Genomic DNA, 13,596 nt, shown 5'->3' on the forward strand with positions numbered 1-13,596 from the left:
TGCTAAACCCAAACCAGTTAAACTACATCAATATTTAATCCACCCTTCCCCCAAATCCAGAATTATGGACTTCTATTTCTAGAATTCCCAATAATGGCCATATTGGCTAGGGAATTCTCAGAGCTTACATTTGTACTTCAGGAGGGCCCCATCATTTGGGATAGCTGGCTTAGAGCAGGGGTCTCCAACCTTGGCAACTTTAAGCCTGGAGGACTTCAACTCCCAGAATGCCCCAGCCAGCAAAGGGGTATTCTGGGAGTTGAAGTCCTCCAGGCTTAAAGTTGCCAAGGTTGGAGACCTCTGGCTTAGAGAATGTGAAATACATTCTCAGTTGAGCAAAAGTTTGATCATCTAGGAGGTTTACTTCACCCCCGCACTGCTTATAAATGTATGAAGCAGGAGTCCTTCTCTTGCTTTGCCCAGTTTCTTGAAATATATACCTTATTTCTAGGAAAAACAATATTCGACTGTAGCCATCTATTTCTTTCTAAGGATGCACAAGTAATTTCTATGGCCATAAAGAAAACAAAGCCAGATTCCTTCAACCCAAATGTCAATAGAGTTAAAAGAAATGACTAATCACTTCATTAGTACAAGAGTTTCTTGTACGTTATTGGTTGGGATAGGTTTAGAAAATGATCCAGGAATGCCTCAATATGAGGAGCATTACTGATTACAGTAAGGTCAATAGCTGTTTCAGCAACAATTCCTGGAAAATCTGAATGTAAAAGCCTGGGCTGCATAGCTTCCCAACAGACAGTTCTGCTAACTTCATAAGAAATGGAAAGGGAAAAATATGCTCTGGACACAATTTCTATGTAGTCATAAAAGAACGATTATTTTCAGCACAATTCTCTATGTTTATTCATCCAAGAGCAAACAAACCAGCTCATCTTTTAGTGCGATGCATGACCCAGTAAGAAAGTCCCCTTCACAAATAAGAAAGCTTATTTTAAAATAGTTTATAAAATTCAATAAACCGTTAATGGGGATTGTTTTGTTTATGACTTAACATGATGAACAGATTCAGTTATTGTAAATTGTAAAGCATGGTTTATGACTCAGACTAATACATGAATTAAATCAGTGTAATCAATGACAATTTTGTTCTGTAATATTTTTAATATAACTTGGGATTTGTAAGTTAAAAAGAGTTAGGAACTACTGTATTGCAACACCTTTCACAACAATTACTGCTTTTTCTCCATAATTCCACATTGATCAAATTCCTTCTGTTTTGTTCTTGCTCTTCAGAATTCTTTAATGAAGGTCTGGCTACCAAACAGAAACATTACAATGGTTGGATTCACACAAGAACTATCCAAACATATGCCATATGTTATAAGGCACATAGCACCGGATGATCTGGGGCTTGATTTAAACATTTAGCATGACATCCAAATAGAAATTCTTTATTGTCTTCCTCATAAAATGCCTGTCACAGAGGCACGTAAAAATAATATGGCTTCTCATTTTGATTCCAAATAAGAACCAACCAGAATACTGATTCTGCACACATGATCATGAAATTTTAGAGTTGTTTAGTCACTCACACTCTGGAGGTTCTTAGCTTGAGCAAGGCACATCTGAATTCTGGCTTATTTTCAAAGACAAAAGAAAATAGCCTGAACCAGATGAATCCATTTGCAAAAGAAGGAACAGGAAGAAATGGCCCCATTGTCAAAAAAAAGAGTGGTTTCAAGACAAATATACCATGCAGACTGGACACACTGAACTGTAAGAATGTAAACTTTGCTTTCACTATAAATAAGGCCTGCATTCAATTCACAGAAGTTGTTGAAATTCTTTCATAGTGGCTCCGCTGCCTTTTCTATAATAAAACTACTTTTCAAAAGCTTATATATCTCAGAATGCCTGTTGTGCCTTTGTCTACTTCAGCCTGTTGAAAGAAGGCAAACTGCAGTGTGGAATACAGACTCATAAACATTTCTACAGCTTCTTGCATTTCAACAAGAAATAAGGCTAATTGTACATGACACACTATAAGCCATAAAGTAGCTTGTTTACTTTTGGATTAGAATGATGTATTAGATCTGGATGACATCTTAAAAGCCAGACCCAATACATTTAAAATCCACTAGAATGCTTTCTAACATTGTCCCGTATGTAGAAAGTATACCTTGAGACTATGCCCGTAAGAATTTTTCTTTGAGGGGTCCTTGGTGTTCTCTGAGCTTGGTTGTTTCCTTGCAGATGTTTCATTGCACAAACTAGGTAACATCACCAGTGCTAGTCCTGTATTTGAGTTGAGGAACTTTTAAAATACTAATTTAAAATAACATTTTGTCTTTACTGTAATTGTAAGTGGCAAAATAAACAATAAAAAGAAAAATTCTAGAATAAGAAATCAGAGTTTCAGTTTTGGAAGTTGCTTCACTCCTGCTGTTTTTTTAATTGGTCCCTTCTTTGGGTCTAGTATTCTTTGATTTCTTGGAATATTACACTTTCTCCTAAAATATATAAAAAGAAGAAGAAAATTCAGCAAACACAGTTTCAGTTGCCTGTTGCTATAGAAACGTGGCATTTTGTGATAATTGTTATACTCTACTAGATAGCAGGGCTGTAGCAAAATGGCTAACCTCATTTGCAGATGGCAAAAAATATGGAACATTTATTTTTTAAGAAGAGGAACAAGACTAGATTTTGGCTGGTTTTGAAAGAGATGCATACCCTTTTACAATAACAGCAACCCCCTCTTAAAGAAATCTTTTAGCATAGCTGCCTTCAATGACAGCAAAGCATTTTTCTTTTCTCTCCTGAGACATTTTTACCATTTCATCTAAGACTGGATTGGGTCAGACCAATGTTTTATTCAAAATTGTACAATAATGCCAACTGTGCAATACAAGATTTACTTTTGGAGGGAAGCACCCTGGACAATAATATTTTCTTTCTATCATAACTTCAAATAGGTCACATTAAGCTATAATGAAATGATTTGATTTGAGCTTACTGTAATGTGTGAATCCAGGACATTATGGTTTATAAAGTATAAATGAATTATGGCTTAACACACAGAAGCAAGATTGTGATGGCTTGTTAAATAATCCTTAGTTATAACAAACTGTGGCTTAGAATGAAGTGAGAATCAAGGCAGTAAAAAGAGAGTGTTTTTAATTGCCTCCAGTAGGACCTTAGAAGGCATGGATTTTTTTAAAATGTCAAGTATTGTCTGGAGAAAATATTCTCCCATATTCTGTGTTATTGCACATAAACTACCCATATTCTGAGCTCTTTCCAAGAAATCATGCTGCTTATTAGAAAACTATCTGAGCCTATCAGCATATTGCATTATTTCCCATTTAGAAGCTTGCCTTTAGATTTGACATTCAAATTGGTTTATAGACAAAAACAGCCTACTAGAGATTTGCAGGAGAGAGAAAGAGTCAAAGAAGTTGAAAATGACGATAATAAAAAATAGGTGGTAACAAGTAGGTGATCACACTGTAGTGGGCACCATGTTGACTTTTTAATCATACCCTACGGACACTCTTGTTATGATAATATTTGAAACAATTGATTTCTACATCCTAAGAATTTTTTTGCTCATATATACAGCTGCTACAAATACTGACATCCAGATAGTTCTTAACGAAGTGCTTTATAGGTCCCTAAATAAAAATATTACACTGATCTCCCAATTTTGTGAAAGGGATGTTTACAAAATAATAATATAATATAAGCTGTTTGAATTGTGTGTTTGCTATTTTAGTATAAATACACTAGTACATTTAGTTGGAAATGCCGAAAAAACTGGCCAAAAAATCTTAATCTGTGTCTAGCTGGGCTTTTAAATTATAGCAGATGAGACAGCTAGATTTGATTTTCAAAATGGGACACTTAATTCTATTCTAAAGATAATCATGAATGCAATAATTATTTGCTTTGAATAGATCACACAAATACCATACTCCAAAAGTCTTATATTCTAGACCGCCTCAAATGGGCTGGCTCTTTTCATGATGAATATTTAATAATAGAGAAATAGACTACTTTTTGTGATACCTATATAATTAAAAGACTAAGTCTGACTTTTACAAACCTACATAAAGTAATTAGGAGGTGGAGTAGTGCCATCTTAAAATTATCTGCATTATTATATAAAAGGGATTTGTGTCATCTCTATGATGTTAAAGATAAGGTAGGTAGGTAAGGTTTTTAGAGACTAATGTCTCTAAAAAAGTGGGAAGCTAAAATAGCATTAAAGATAATTCATTATTTTTGGTTTTGTTATTAGATGTTTTAAAGTAAAAATGTAAGCTTGAATTTAGCATTTTGTCTTGCACTAAGTTTTAATTAAATATATAAAATTGTCTTTTATTTTATTTCATAATTTTTCAAAAGCATAAGTTATTTGAATGGTATTCTGAAGTTTTACTGCATGCATACAAATAAAATCAGGGCATTAGGATTGAAAAGCAATACATAACCAAGTATACATACTATATTAAGCTGTGTTTTTCAAATTATGGGTTTTGAATAAAATAAAACTGAGCTTATTTACTTCAAGTTTATTTTCCATTTTTAACACTTAAAGATGTATGTATGATGTTTTTCCTAACTTTATATCCACAACAATATCCCAAGATAACTGGGTTAAGAAATTACAACTCATTCCAATGACCTTCAGACAGGACTTTGAATCTGATCTCCTTTGGTCCATGGTTAACCATAGGTAACTATAACCAAAACAAAACAATAAACTTTCTAGCTTCATGGGCTATGTGAATATTATTAGGTAATTTACAAAATAGACTGGGCTAAGAGGAAGAATCAGGCCCAAGGTCAGGGGATAACTTGGGGATGTGCTTCTAGTCCAACATCTTAGCATGAGTAATAGAATCATTAAAGCAGTAATGAAAACTATTTACCTCAGAACTTGGTTCTCCCTCTTCATTTCAACATCTATTTTCTGCTTCTCTAATGGTTTTAGAGATCCTGATATCTGCAAAAGTCAATATATATTAAGCCATGCTCTTTGTAAGCTTTCCCCAACACCACCTCCATATAATTTGCATCTCTAGTGGTTTGGAAGTACAAGGGTTTAAAAAGTATGATCAACAGTCAAGGAGAAGGAAATCCATAATATCTGGATAGAATGCTTGGTTTGTAAAGGCTGCTTTAAAAACATAGTAGTATTTGAACTATGATCCAAAAATTGCATTAAAATATGTGGCACATAGCTCGTTTTACAATGATTGTAGGATATTACTAAAGACTACCTAAGATACGCCCCAATCATTAATCTGGAAGTACAAGATAATGAAGACCATAAAGCAAGAGGAGATAACTTAAGTTGCCAATATGGATTTGGATTCTACCCAATGGCCTCTGCTACTTTCATGAAAGACTACTGGGAAGAGTTGAGATACATCCTATTAAAATAAAGGGAGTGTTTGGCAGGGGCTCACCAAAATGTCAGGAGTAAAGTGCCAAACTGAAACACAGCCAAGGATCATGGCCAAAAAATAAGAACACAAAGAGATAAGCACTAGATGAGGATCAGTTCTGTTTAGCACATTATAAGAGACTAGCACTCAAAACCTCAGAAATTTATATATCAAAGAACAGAGTTTAGGAAATATTAAAGAACTAGTAATCCTAACTTGAGAAAACAAATTTGATGTCATAGACATTAACTGGAACTTGATGAGATGACACCGATGATGGGCACAAAGTTACAATTTATTCAAAATGAATAGATCCAATAATAGGGAGTACGTACACTGCACTCTACATAAATAAAAAATACCTTTGCACATTCTGGAATCAGTTGAAAGGATACCGTTGAAAGATTTGTTTAAGAATAAAGGAGGCTATAGACCATTTAGGCAACGTCAGCAATAGAAACACCTAGGTAAACTATTCTAACAGCACCTTCTACTTGTATTGAAGATAGAGAGCAAAACTATTTCCTTTTATAACTGAACACACAAACAGAAATAAAAAGAATGAAAAGGAACCTATTTAGATCTCAATAGCAATCAGCTATTAATCTAGTTTCCAATGCTCAGGCATTGGAATGTTCACAGATTAAACTAAATGATTTCAGTGATAGTTAAGTGTTTACTGAATGCAGAAGTTAAAAAGAGAAGATATCCATTGACCAGATATAATAATTTATTTTTCCCCTTTTCTTTCTTTTCATTCTGCAATGTATATACATTTATTACAAAATCCAAATGCACTAAGAGCTAGTTTTACAAATGGAAATGTTTTTCAGCAAATGCACCTCATTCTATAATACAAGAGATAATTATACAGAGTGAACCATTTGCCTGCTAGTTTAAATACATGGATTCATGGCTAATTGCAGCCTTCTTCCTAGAACTGTACAAGATGAAAAGAATAGCAGTTGTGTAATAGAGGTAAAATACACTATCTTTATTTTCTTTTAACACTATTTAAAGAACAAGTTCTTTGAGACAATAGAAGACAAATAATATCTTTATTACACAATAACATACATACACAGAGATATACACACACAAACACACATGTCTGCATGAACATTGTATTACTCAGAGGCTTACTGATTCATGAGGAAAAAATATTATTAGACTATATGTCTATAATTTTGAACAATAAGAAGACATTCCAATTACAAGAAAAACTTAGAAACTCCTATTTATTTGTTTTCTCATAAAACAGAAAACTTTAAACCTATCTCTAGACTACTCAGGTTGGCACACTGAACAATTCTAGCTATAGAAAGGGTTTGAAAATGTGATGAAAGTATACCCACACATTAGCTTGATATTGAAGGAATCTGGCACAAAACAAAATTGCATGTTGGACTTCAGATATTAATTTTACTTCAGTTGTATTAGTAGAGAGCAGATATTTTCAATAAGAACCAGAAACTTGGGAAATTGGTTGAAAGGATTACCTATTGCTCCTTGTTAATACAGTTAAAAATCCTCTATAATCAATATCCACAACCCACATTGAGAGTAATGTGTAGGTGGTGTTGTAAATATGAGAGATACAGGATCATTGCAAATAAGAACCTCAAGCATAAGGGGGAAGCATGAAAAATTAAGTTGAGTTGTATTTTTAGATTGTATATCTTTTAATAAAATGTGCTAGTCTGAAAAGCTATTATCAGACTGATTTGGGGTGACTATAGCCTAACATATGATATGTTAGAATGTGTTTGCATCTGTGTGTAAAGCAATTTTAATTCTACTAGGTGGAAATATAGTGCAAGTTTCACCGAGTTTGCAAAGCACAGTGGAAAGATGAAGCAAGAAAATAATACTCATAATCCCATTTTGGATGCTTTAAAGATAGGCCCCAAACATTGAATTTGTACATTTTTTTTAAAAAAAGGAAGTTATATTGAAAGTGACTTATAAATGAACATATATGAAAATACCATGGGTTGGTGATAAGTAAGATAGATGAATTTATTTTTACTTGTAATCTGAAGCAAAAACCCCAACAAAATTACATTTATAAGTTCATTAAATAGTTTATCTTCCACAACAAAGTGCTCTTGTACAGATGTAATGTTCCTACTAATTTTAATAGACTTGGGAAAGGAAGAACCAGGGGCAGAAGAATAATGAGCAATGAAATTTATGAGTGTACAAGTAATACACTTTAATACAATACACAGTTAAGAGTTAAGGATCAGTAACATCATATATCCAATCTTTAAGTTTACAACGGCAGAAAGAAAATGGCAAGACTGATTAACATCTCCCTCCAGCATTCTAGCTGAGTCAGCTTTACAGAATTTTCTGGCCAAGGGGTGAATCAACTTAAAATAGACAAGAAAAGTCCAGAAAGAAAAGAATAATGATTGGTTTAGGACAAAATATTTTCTTATCCTTCTACAGAGATTTTTAGACTTACTTGTGAGATCATTGCTAAGTATGCACGGCGTTCATCATTGGCTTTATGGTAAGCCTAAGTTTCAAAGGAACAAATAAGTGAATAAAACAGAAAATTAGAGAATAGGCATAGTCCAGGATGTATATGTATATATAGGTTTGTATATGATACAGTGACTGAATTATTTTTATCAATATAACAGGCGACCATGAAGCACCTTAAGATGGATATATTTTAAAAGAACTATGGTAATTACAGACCTTTGCCTCTTGATCCAGTCTAAGTTCATACTCCTTCAGCTGGTTCTGGAGACCTTTCTTCTTGCCTTCCAATTTTTTAAGAAACTGATTTAAAGAATCCTGACATTAAACATGTAAATAAAATAAAATACATCATATTGTTAGTTTTCCTGCTATTCTGTCACACAATGAAAAAGGCCATTAGCAATTTAGAATTGATTACATGCTTTAAACCCAATTATAAGCTATAAATTCAAAGTGTCTTATTTACTTGCCCAAGCAAATGCATAGGTTTAGGGCTACTTTTGATTTTCCCTAGAATTTTCTCTAGAATCTAGCTTTACTTCAGTGTATTATTTTTTTGGTCCTCTCTCAACTGTGCAACCATGAGGGGGATGGGCTATCTAGAAACAAAATACATGCACGCACACACGCACATTAATAAATCCATAACCCCTTATTGAAGAAAATACTGCAGAATTGTATATCTTTCTTCCTTATTCAATAACATATCCATGCAAAAACTTGCCTTGGCTTTTTGATTTTTCATGGATGGTTATTTTCAGATCCAAGGGAAACCATGAAATATTGCAGTTTGAATAAGACACAGACTTCAGGAAAAGGTAAGATTTCCCAACAGTCCCTGTTATGTGTAATTTCAGGAAATTCTGTTTTTATTTAAATTAAGATTTGACAGCAATTCATGATCTGAAACAAATTTGATAATGATCTGTTCTGATGAAATGTAGGTTACACATCCACACAAAACTCAAATCTCTGAAAAAGCAGTGTATAAGCCCAATTATTACCATAGTTTATTTGCAAACAGTTAAACAGAAGGAACTACTGCCCTTTTGACTGTACTCACTATGGACACTATGATCACCATTTTACCACTATGGAAATAAAGAAGTGTGTATCTACTCAGAAATAAGTACCAGTGAGTTCACTAATACCTATTTTCAAGTAAACATATGAGAATAGACTCTACTGAATACAGAAGGATTTATTTCAAAGTCAACAGGCATTCTAAATCTCAGCAGAAAGTTTACTGCACAACCCTTCACAATTTCAATGTTACATATGAAAAGAACATAGAATATAAATTACTTATGAGCTGTATATGAAAGAAATCTGTCTATAGCTGAACCTTCCATAAAATAACAAAAGAGCTAAAAGTCACAAAGTAGAATTTATAGTGATGTAGATAGAAATGACATATTACTTAAAAAGATGCTGACATATTACAATAAATCCCCCAATGATTTAGATGTTAGGAAACTAGAGCCACAGTTTTCAAGAGTTTTCCTACAATTTACCACAATATTTTAATTTTAATCCTCCAGAATAAGGAAATAATATACATGATGGAATATACAAAGCTATTTTTTTACTCATATTAAACTGAAATCTCAACCAATTATAAATAAATCTCTTTTGAATAAAATAAAATATTCCCACTTTACAGTATTCTACATAAACTTCCCAGTCATTTGACATCTGCTAATACTCTCCTTCTGGTTCCCATCAGAGGTGAGACAGGTATCAATCAGGGAAGTTCTTGAGGAGATACTGTTGTCAACTCTGAAGCGAACCTGACTGAAGCCATCTTTTGCTACCTCATAGTTTCCACGAACTCTGGGAGGTGGAAGGGAGGGGGGAAGTAGATAGTAGATAGACTGGCTAACCATCAAAATAAAGTTTTCCTGTGGGAACGGAGATCATCTTAAGAGGTAGCTGTGGATGAAGAAAAGGAGTGATGGAGCATCTGGGAAGGGGGACTTTTGCTCTTTTAATTAGGTGAAAATCACAGGAACTTTTAGAGTTGGTTTTCACCGGCTGCGCCAATATGATGTATTCAATAAACATGTTCCTTGAGGAATCTACCTGCCTCGAAGTTCTGCTTTCGATGGGTGCGTTACTTGGAACATTGACAACTGTTTTAAAATGGGCTGGCAAAACTAATGCCATTTGAGGTTTGACCTCCAAAATTTTAAAAAGTATTTCTTTACAAAATAAAAAATGTTTAAGAGATTTTGAAAAGATACAGGATACATCATGAATTTCTGACCATTTTACTTACAGCTGTTAAATAAAGTTAATGAACCAGAAGCTAAACGAATACACTTCAACATTTTAGAGGTTGATAAATTATAGTGCTCTACCTCATGAATAATCTGAAACAATGCCCAGAATGGTTAGCGAACCCGCATTTTTATTAATTGACAGATCTGGAAAATGACTGCTACAGGACTGTTTAATATTCAGCGGTCTAACTTGCCATACTTATTTTCTAAATAAAACCAGATTTTAAAAAACCTCCCAGATACCAATGCAGAGAGCCATTGTTAGCAAAGATGCACCATCGGGTACCCAGCTAAACTTGATGCAACCTAGTCTAGGCATAAAAAACAGAAGGAACGAAAACAAGGTTTGAGAAACTGATGTTAAGAGAGTCTGTTCTTTTTGAGCAATATGGACAGAAAGCAGAGTTGAAATGAAAATCCAACCACAACAGGGGATCCCCATTTTTATTTTTATCTATCTATCTATCTATCTATCTATCTATCTATCTATCTATCTATCTATCTATCTATCTATCTATCTATCTACCCATCCAATTTAGAAACCATCCATTCTCCTTCAGAGGGATTCTGAGTGAAATACAAGTAAACTGTTAAAACATAAAAACTGTATATAAATTCTAAAAAGTGACAATAATTATCCAAATTTAACATTAAAATGGGGGATCTTTCAGGGTGGTAACCAGCCCTATAGTTGCATGCTTCTCTGTGAGCCCAATCATGTTTCCAAATTTCCAAAAGGAGAGTTGGGGGTCCACTCCCACCTTGGGGTGGGGGGAGAATGTTCCAAAGGGCAGGGCAACAATGGGGCCAACTGCAAAGAAGGGTCTCTTCCTAGACCCGCCCGTTGTAATTCTTTAACTGTCAGGATCTGCAACATACCTTTCCTTTAGGCACCCGCAGAATTTTGTGTGTGTGTTATGACAGGCTCACTAAATGACTGCTATGATAGGCCTAGACCAGGGGTATCAAACTCGCAGCCTGCGGGCTGGATGCGTCACACACTGGCCACGCCTACCCCCCGTTTTAGTGAAGGGGGGAAAAGTCACAATATGTCACATGACGACAATGTGATGATACGAATTTGACACCCCTGGCCTAGACCTAGACAAAACACCAGAAAGCAAATTGGCGAGATTGCTCTGAACCACCCTTTCCAGGTATTCTCTATCATCTTAACAAATAGCTTTATTTTTGGATATGAAGCACATTTTCATGACTGCTGAAATCTGCTTAATAATTTTTCAAAAGTTTTCTTGGCCAATAAAAAAAAAATATTGATATTTTTTGCCTGCTTCTCAGGGTGCTTGCTTTCAGAATTGTCTTGGTAATATTTCTGAGCTCAGAGAATTGTTGTGAGGCAGCAAATGCTATTGCTGTTGTTGTCAGTTATTAATCTTTCCACTACATTGATGCCCTCCACCCCTTCCTGTCTGCATTTCATCATCTGAAAAGCCTTTAAGTTTTACAGGAAGCCAGAAATCCAGGAAAATGTAGGGAGAACATTCTCTCATAAAAACATACTGTTGGCAACCTTTCACTAAATCAATGTCCAAATACCACCTTCCACCCCCAACATTTCATCAAAATTATCTTCTCTTCTGAAAGAACATTTCTTTTCATCGAACAAAATGAAAATCGATAGAAAAAAAATGAAAGCAAATTTTTCTATAGGGAACTATTCCAAATAAAGCACAGAACACGGTATATACTTAATTACAAATAATGAGTTTATGTGGAGCCCAGAGACATCCTTGTAAATAAAGATTACATTTCAAGCCGGTGCTTTGCTTTGCACATACTGGCTTCCTTTTTAATAATTAAAAGAATCTAATAAATAAATAAGGTGGGACAAGGATTCTGGCAGATGATGCTAAGCACATGTTGTCCATGAGTATTGCACTGGGACTCAAAATCTGGAGACACAGCACTGTGTCTATCTGTAAAAAATGTGGTGAATGGAATGTTAAATATGATAGAATACTATAGGACTGTTTTAATTTACAGTGATTTCTTTCCCCTAATACAGGCATATCAAAGATGGTGTTAAGGCTTAAAGATGGCAAATAGAACCAGTATTGATATAGTTGTTGTATAAACTAAAGAAGTTTCAATTTCAAGTCTAGGAAAAGTCTTAGAAGGACAAGAGAGAAAAACTTAAGATTTAAGTCTTAAGAGTAAAATTGGCAGTTTCTAAATTTGATTATTTTATCTATTGGTAAGCACAGGGCAATCTTACTGCTGGGCTGGCTGGCTGGTCACACACAGAGAGCTTGATTTCTTTATTCTGCAGGCAGATTATGTGTATATTTTTTCTATTTATTAAACATATGCTGCCACAATTCAAACTTTTGGCAGTTGATACAGAAAAAGAACAGAATAAAGCATACCCCCATTTTTAAAAAGCACCACAACATTACAAGAGAATACAAATCAGTTCACATCAGAGGAAGACTGATTTGATTTCTAAATAAATCTTATTTAGAAGATTGATATGTCTTCTTCCCTGTTTAAAAAAAACCCACCTCATTTATCAGGTTCCAAACCGAGAGATTTATACTTGCCCGATGTGAAGTCTCACAGTTCAGAACTGGGAACTATGTAATTAATAGTGTTAACTGCTAAAATGTTCTAACCTTAGTTACAGGTTTGTTTACAACATGACCGAATAGGATTTCATCATATCTGCAGTATAGGTTGCTTAACAAATGTTCAGCAGCTCACTGCTGAATGAAGTTTCTTATGAAGCATCACACACAGAGATGGAATTCAAATTTCTTAACAAGAAGTTCTGTAGGCGTGGCCTAATTTGTGGGTGTGGTTTGGTGTTCATGTGACTGGGTGATCATGGCTTGCTGACTGGGTGATCATGGCTTGGTGGTCACGTGACTGGCTGGGCATGGCTTATATGTAAATATTGAATTTTTTCTTCTCCTCCCCCCACCCCCTGAGACCCAAGTGGGCCTCAGGGAAGCCTCCTGGGCGAAGGCAAAACAGTACAACAGCGATTTAGATTAGCTAGAAAGCAAGAAATATGACAATTACCTGCTTTCTAGCTAATCTAAATTGTGAGGCACAGCTGATAGTCGGAACAGCTGATTGTTGGGGGAACAAAGGAAAAATAGCAACTTACCAAAAATTAGGCAAAGGCACAATGCAGGCAAGTTGGATGGCACGCATACCAGTGAAGGAGTGACTGGGTGGGGCAGGGAGGGATTGGCAGGGAGGGGTGGGGCCAGCCAGTGGCATGATTTGCTGGTTCTCTGAAATGTGCAGAATTATAACAACCATATAGAACTGGTTTGTAAAGGTAGAATCCCACCCCTGAGCACACAGCTGGGAAAGACCAAATAAACAAGAACTACAGTGATTCCAGTAAGTTATCTTTAATGCTTGTTTGAGATAAATAAAGA

At 34.8% G+C, this 13,596-nt stretch overlaps 1 protein-coding gene across 1 annotated transcript in view; it reads right to left on the reverse strand.

Annotated features, from left to right (window-relative positions):
* Positions 1-839: 839 nt before the first annotated feature.
* The window catches only part of CCDC169 (coiled-coil domain containing 169), a 39,687-nt gene continuing 26,930 nt past the window's right edge, over positions 840-13,596 (reverse strand). The window contains exons 5-8 of the mRNA XM_026681887.2: positions 8,121-8,219; positions 7,882-7,935; positions 4,893-4,966; positions 840-2,471 (exon numbers count right to left, since the gene is read on the reverse strand). Of these exons, the coding sequence (XP_026537672.2) occupies positions 2,369-2,471; positions 4,893-4,966; positions 7,882-7,935; positions 8,121-8,219 (330 nt within the window). The 3' untranslated portion in view covers positions 840-2,368. The remainder of the gene's footprint in view (positions 2,472-4,892; positions 4,967-7,881; positions 7,936-8,120; positions 8,220-13,596) is intronic.

Source organism: Notechis scutatus, chromosome 5 (genome assembly GCF_049901735.1).
Source record: "Notechis scutatus isolate UNSWTSFEM ecotype Mainland chromosome 5, rNotScu1.2, whole genome shotgun sequence".
Classification (NCBI taxonomy): Eukaryota; Metazoa; Chordata; class Lepidosauria; order Squamata; family Elapidae; genus Notechis; species Notechis scutatus.